The 7265-nt window shown below is 42.5% G+C and overlaps 1 protein-coding gene across 2 annotated transcripts; it reads left to right on the top strand.

The window, feature by feature from the left end:
• The first annotated feature begins 977 nt into the window (after positions 1–977).
• LOC124275031 (ankyrin repeat domain-containing protein 29-like) lies at positions 978–6602 on the top strand. 2 transcript variants are annotated; one of them, XM_046710510.1, is made up of 4 exons: positions 990–1753; positions 3730–3786; positions 4294–4353; positions 5843–6593. In XM_046710510.1, exons 1-4 carry the CDS (start codon positions 1699–1701, stop codon positions 6457–6459), a joined length of 789 nt encoding a protein of 262 aa, XP_046566466.1. In that variant the 5' UTR covers positions 990–1698; the 3' UTR covers positions 6460–6593. The 2 variants fall into 2 exon arrangements, with proteins under 2 accessions (XP_046566467.1, XP_046566466.1); XM_046710511.1 differs by lacking the exon at positions 4294–4353 and having other exon boundaries at positions 978–1753; positions 5843–6602.
• Positions 6603–7265: the final 663 nt, after the last annotated feature.

Genomic DNA, 7265 nt, shown 5'->3' with positions numbered 1-7265 from the left:
TGTCTCTTTATTAGTGTGGCGGGTTGCCCGGTGGAACATACCACAAGCAATCCAGCGCCAAACTCGGTGTTGCTCCTGATATGACACGTCACAATGACGTCATAACTCGCAGCTTAGTGCGACCAGTGTCGCTAGTCAGGGCATTTCCAGGCTGTCAGTGAGATTTGTGTGTTGTGTGAGGACAGTAGCGGGGTAAGTTTGTTTATCTCTATATTTTGTACTTTTAGAACCAGTAGATAAGGTTGTGAACAGAGCGGGATGGACAACGACTACTGTAGGGATTAGGCAGCAGGTACTTGCTTTGTTAAAATGTGAATAGATACAAAGCTCTTTCAGTCTTTGTGCATGGTATGTTCATGTGTAGAAAATACTGTAAGACGTTTGTCTCAAGAGATAAGTTCGAGGCGATTGTAGCAGCCGTGAGTGCATGTCGTAACTTTGTTAAACGTAGCAATATCTGATTGACAAACACATGGCATGCAGCTTGTACATGATTGTACTCAGTCGTAGCTGGTCTGGTTGTCAAGCCAGTGATGTTTACAGTCTTGACACCTTCAATGTGGGGATGTCGTAACTTTGTTAAACGTAGCAATATCTGATTGACAAACACATGGCATGCAGCTTGTACATGATTGTACTCAGTCGTAGCTGGTCTGGTTGTCAAGCCAGTGGTGTTTACAGTCTTGACACCTTCAATGTGGGGATGTCGTAACTTTGTTAAACGTAGCAATATCTGATTGACAAACACATGGCATGCAGCTTGTACATGATTGTACTCAGTCGTAGCTGGTCTGGTTGTCAAGCCAGTGGTGTTTACAGCCTTGACACCTTCAATGTGGGGATGTCGTAACTTTGTTAAACGTAGCAATATCTGATTGACAAACACATGGCATGCAGCTTGTACATGATTGTACTCAGTCGTAGCTGGTCTGGTTGTCAAGCCAGTGGTGTTTACAGTCTTGACACCTTCAATGTGGGGGTCTCCAACTTCACACACTCACATCTCAGTGTAGAAAACAGATCAAAACACTGAACCTTGTTAATATTTACGATAAAAGCAAATTTCAGCTTCGTGTTGTTTATCTGCCAGATATATTATCAATTAATTCAAAAGGCCATAAATTACGGCAACGAAAGCAACAACGTGTTTGTAATGTGGTCTCGAGGGGTGTCACAGGTGAGGTCACTACTCAATATTGATGTCCAGGATTTTGTGTTTATGAAAATCTAGAATATTTATGTGTAAAGTAGTTTTTCTGAATGTTTTCAACTACCACGTGCTTGTAATCTGGTCTCGTGGGGTGTCACAGATACTTCAGAAATCCAATTTCCCGACATGACTGTCCCGTTTTTGTGTGTATGAATTGTTTTGATATTCAGGTTCTAGGTTTAGTCACATTAAACCATAGTAGAGTCAGTTGGATCTTCGTCGCTCTATTTGTAAATAACAACACTGTTCACTAACAAACAGTCAATGAACGTCCTGGAAAATGCGTGTGAACCATGTTCATTTACCCGCTGTATGTAAAACAATACGACAATAGTCTGACAAGTACATAAGTACTAAATCTCCGAGTTCACGAACACCATTCTACCAGAATCGAAACCACTAACTGCCAGATGTAAGAGTCTTTGTCAGGGGAGATTGCCGTGAAGGGAGATTGGAACATATGTCATACACATATGACGGTTGATTAAATGTTTGTTTTGATACTTTCAGGTCCAGTCACAGGGAAGAGGGCAGATAGCCAAGGTAGCGTACAACATCATATATCAGTTGATGTTTGATGTCATTTCAGGTGAATTTGTTAGAAAAAACGTGACACTGGGACATATATATATATATATATGAAGAGTAAAGAACGAAACATGTTGGAGAAAAAGGCATTCTGTTTTTATTTTTCTATATTTCTTCTATTTCTCTCTCTCTATATATATATTCTTTTCATAGGTCTTTCATAACAAATACCCAGTACAAGTTTGTTTTAATGTTTGTAACTTAACAATCTGAATCTATGAGAAGCACAGGTTCTGTCACAACAGAAATGTAGCAGCCTTGAGGTACAAAGAATTAAGAACCATCCCTCATGACCATCTAATACCACCATACACAATACCACCATACACATCTAATACCACCATACACAATAACACCACCATACACAATAACACCACCATACACAATAATACCACCATACACAATAATACCACCATACACAACAGTACCACCATACACAATAATACCATCATACACAATAATACCACCATACACAATAATACCAACATACACAACAATACCACCATACACAACAATACCACCATACCACCATACACAACAATACCACCATACACAATAATACCACCATACACAACAATACCACCATACACAACAATACCACCATACACAACAATACCACCATACACAATAATACCACCATACACAACAATACCACCATACACAACAGTACCACCATACACAACAGCACCACCATACACAACAATACCACCATACACAACAATACCACCATACACAATAATACCACCATACACAATAATACCACCATACACAACAATACCACCATACACAACAATACCACCATACACAACAATACCACCATACACAACAATACCACCATACACAATAATACCACCATACACAACAATACCACCATACACAACAGTACCACCATACACAATAGCACCACCATACACAACAATACCACCATACACAATAATACCACCATACACAATAATACCACCATACACAATAATACCAATTACCATACACAACAATACCACCATACACACAATACCACCATACACAATAATACCACCATACACAACAATACCACCATACACAACAATACCACCATTCACAATAATACCACCATACACAACAATACCACCATACACAACAATACCACCATACACAACAATACGTATTACCACTATACACAATAATACCACCATACACAACAATACCACCATACACAACAATACCACCATACACAACAATACCACCATTCACAATAATACCACCATACACAATAATACCACCATACACAACAATACCACCATACACAATAATACCACCATACACAACAATACCACCATTCACAATAATGCCACCATACACAACAATACCACCATTCACAATAATACCACCATACACAACAATACCACCATGCACAACAATACCACCATTGTTGTAGTTGTTTCCACGTCAGATCCCGAACCTGTGTTGAAGTGTTCTACATGACATATATTCTGTGTTGAAGTCTTCTACATGACATATTCTGTGTTGAAGTGTTCTACATGACACATATTCTGTGTTGAAGTGTTCTACATGACATATTTTGTGTTGAAGTGTTCTACATGACATATATTCTGTGTTGAAGTCTTCTACATGACATATATTCTGTGTTGAAGTGTTCTACATGACATATATTCTGTGTTGAAGTCTTCTACGTGACATATTCTGTGTTGAAGTCTTCTACATGACATATTCTGTGTTGAAGTGTTCTACATGACACATATTCTGTGTTGAAGTGTTCTACATGACATATTCTGTGTTGAAGTGTTCTACATGACATATATTCTGTGTTGAAGTCTTCTACATGACATATATTCTGTGTTGAAGTGTTCTACATGACATATTCTGTGTTGAAGTGTTCTACATGACATATATTCTGTGTTTAAGTGATCTACATGACATATTCTGTGTTACAGCCTGGAGCCAGATGGAAGCACGGAGACCTGGACCTACACAGAAGTCTGATGTACCCGGTAGGTGGGAGAATATTGTGTACCAGATGTGATAGTCGCACTGTGTATATTAGCAATGTACACGTTGCCTGATTGTAGACATTGACTGTAACATGTTTACATGGTATCAGGTTATCAGATCTGTCAGAAAGCTTTGTCCTTTCTAAAAACAACCCCCGTGTCATCTACCGGAGAACTGTATGGCTTTTAAAAACTATCCCTTTATAGAAAATATATTCTATACAATGAGGTTGTTGATATATATCTTATTTATTTATAATGTGACATCTTCGATGATAAATGTAAGATAACAACACTGATAATATAATATGATATGATATGATATGATATGATATGATATGATATGATATGATATGATATGATATGATATGATATGATATGATATGATATGATATGATATGATATGATATGATATGATATGATATGATATGATTGATATGTAATATAATATAATATAATATAATATGAATCTAGTGTTTATTCTAACCCTCCTGTTTGTCTCCACAGCCACGACCAGAGAGAGGGACACACGGAAGTCTGGGACCCCCTCAAGACCTGACACACGAGGTGGGTGGAGACATGTCACGTGTGTTGTAGTGGGCAGACCACTCTCCACACACACACAAAACTGTGTTAGAACTGTTAGATAACATTCTATTCATGTAAATAACCAATGTGTAAAAACATCAACTAGTTCTTGTGTTCCCTGTACACCCGCCATGTTGCTGTCAGTTCTTGTGATTCCCTGTACACCCGCCATGTTGCTGTCAGTTCTTGTGATTCCCTGTACACCCGCCATGTTGCTGTCAGTTCTTGTGATTCCCTGTACACCCGCCATGTTGCTGTCAGTTCTTGTCATTCCCTGTACACCCGCCATGTTGCTGTCAGTTCTTGTGATTCCCTGTACACCCGCCATGTTGCTGTCAGTTCTTGTGATTCCCTGTACACCCGCCATGTTGCTGTCAGTTCTTGTCATTCCCTGTACACCCGCCATGTTGCTGTCAGTTCTTGTCATTCCCCGTACACCCGCCATGTTGCTGTCAGTTCTTGTGATTCCCTGTACACCCGCCATGTTGCTGTCAGTTCTTGTGATTCCCTGTACACCCGCCATGTTGCTGTCAGTTCTTGTGATCCCATGTACACCCGCCATGTTGCTGTCAGTTCTTGTGATTCCCTGTACACCCGCCATGTTGCTGTCAGTTCTTGTGATTCCCTGTACACCCGCCATGTTGCTGTCAGTTCTTGTGATTCCCTGTACACCCGCCATGTTGCTGTCAGTTCTTGTCATTCCCTGTACACCCGCCATGTTGCTGTCAGTTCTTGTCATTCCCTGTACACCCGCCATGTTGCTGTCAGTTCTTGTCATTCCTGTACACCCGCCATGTTGCTGTCAGTTCTTGTGATTCCTGTACACCCGCCATGTTGCTGTCAGTTCTTGTCATTCCCTGTACACCCGCCATGTTGCTGTCAGTTCTTGTGATTCCCTGTACACCCGCCATGTTGCTGTCAGTTCTTGTCATTCCCTGTACACCCGCCATGTTGCTGTCAGTTCTTGTCATTCCCTGTACACCCGCCATGTTGCTGTCAGTTCTTGTGATTCCCTGTACACCCGCCATGTTGCTGTCAGTTCTTGTGATTCCCTGTACACCCGCCATGTTGCTGTCAGTTCTTGTGATTCCCTGTACACCCGCCATGTTGCTGTCAGTTCTTGTGATTCCCTGTACACCCGCCATGTTGCTGTCAGTTCTTGTGATTCCTGTACACCCGCCATGTTGCTGTCAGTTCTTGTCATTCCCTGTACACCCGCCATGTTGCTGTCAGTTCTTGTGATTCCCTGTACACCCGCCATGTTGCTGTCAGTTCTTGTCATTCCCTGTACACCCGCCATGTTGCTGTCAGTTCTTGTGATTCCCTGTACACCCGCCATGTTGCTGTCAGCCATACTGTATGTATAGATGATGTATCGAGTGTTTTGTATCATCAGTGTAAGATGTGAACAATGTAGCTGTAAGATGAAGATGTCCGACCTGTGTACAGAGTTTACTTTGTGTTACAGCGACACCGACACCCGCACGGAGAGACGCCCGGGCAGACGCCGACCTCTGTGCCGCCTGCAGGGCGGGGAAGCTGGCGGAGGTGAAGCGGATCCTGGACACAGGTCGGGCTGACGTCAACTGTAGAAGTGTGGTCGGGATGACACCGGTGATGAGGGCAGCAGGGTGGGGACACAGGGATGTGGTGGAGCTCCTTGTGAGTCGAGGTGCTGATGTGTCACTGGTGGACGATGACGGTGACAACGTCCTTCACTACGCCTGTGAGGGAGGATACAGGAAGACAGTGGAGTTTGTCCTGTCTCTGGACGGGGTGGACATCAACAGTAGAGGACAGAGGAGCATGACACCGGTGATGCTGGCAGCACTGAGGGGACACAGGGATGTGGTGGAGTTCCTTGTGAGTCGAGGTGCTGATGTGTCACTGGTGGACGGTGTCGGTAACGACATCCTTCACTACGCCTGTAGAGGAGGAGACAGGAAGACAGTGGAGTTTGTCCTGTCTCTGGACGGGGTGGACATCAACGTCCGGAACGACTACGGGGAGACAGCGGCCGACGTGGCGAGAGACGGGCGACATCATCAACTGTCGGATCTCCTGGTGTCACGTGGTACACAGTGAAGTGAATGTAGTGTTGATGTAGAGAGTGATGGAGGAAATGTCGTTACTGACACTGACGTTGTGCATGCCGTTCACGTCGTCGCGTTGTTTATAATTCAGTATGACGGTGAGAATATTTGTTGTGTTTGGGGAGAAATAAAACTTGTTGAGAACATTTTCAGACATTTTGTTGTTTATGGAACTTTACAGAATCAGGTAAGGATATTGTTGCCTGTAAATATTGATGATATGTCGTCGGTACATGAACGCCGCATCTTGTAATGAAGTTCTGTTTTAATTATGTGTCATAATTTTCTAATTAATCGTGAAACAGACAACAACAAACTGTTTGTTTACATCTCGCTGCACTCTGTGACCTCAGACTGGCGCCAAATGTACAGTGACGTCACATTGTTGATGACGTCACGGTGTTGTGGTCGTGACCAGCTGTTTTCTGTGCCAAGTGTTACACTGCCGCACACTGCTGGCTTGATGACAGGGTTACTGTATCACCTGTATAGAACTACAAAGTCATACGCTGTTCATTGTTCAGTGTTCAAGGGGGCGGTAGGGTATCCTAGTGGTTAAATCACGCCGAAGACCCGGATTCGATTCCCGACATGGGTAACATGTCCATTTCTGGTGTTCACCACAGTGATATTGCTTGAATATTGATAAAAACGTCTTAAAACTAAACTCATCCACTCACTCAATGTTCAAGGATTAGCGGTTTCCGAACTTTTGAAAACAAAATGGCATCAAAAGTCTGATCAAGGAATGAGTTTGTTATGCAAAACGTTAACCTAAGTAGACCCGAGGCCGCATTT

Source organism: Haliotis rubra, unplaced genomic scaffold (genome assembly GCF_003918875.1).
Source record: "Haliotis rubra isolate DU_JTF1 unplaced genomic scaffold, ASM391887v1 Scf1973, whole genome shotgun sequence".
Lineage (NCBI taxonomy): Eukaryota > Metazoa > Mollusca > Gastropoda > Lepetellida > Haliotidae > Haliotis > Haliotis rubra.
The sequence above is the reverse complement of the archived record's forward strand: the minus strand, read 5'-3'. Positions and strand labels throughout refer to the sequence as shown.

Bases quoted from the DNA above. Each gene is read 5' to 3' on its own strand.
- LOC124275031 (XM_046710510.1), top strand. From the start codon at position 1,699: ATGTTTGTTTTGATACTTTCAGGTCCAGTCACAGGGAAGAGGGCAGAT. The intron at 1,754-3,729 runs GTAGCGTACAAC...TCTGTGTTACAG, and splicing joins GAAGAGGGCAGATAGCCAAG to CCTGGAGCCAGATGGAAGCA. The intron at 3,787-4,293 runs GTAGGTGGGAGA...TTGTCTCCACAG, and splicing joins ACAGAAGTCTGATGTACCCG to CCACGACCAGAGAGAGGGAC.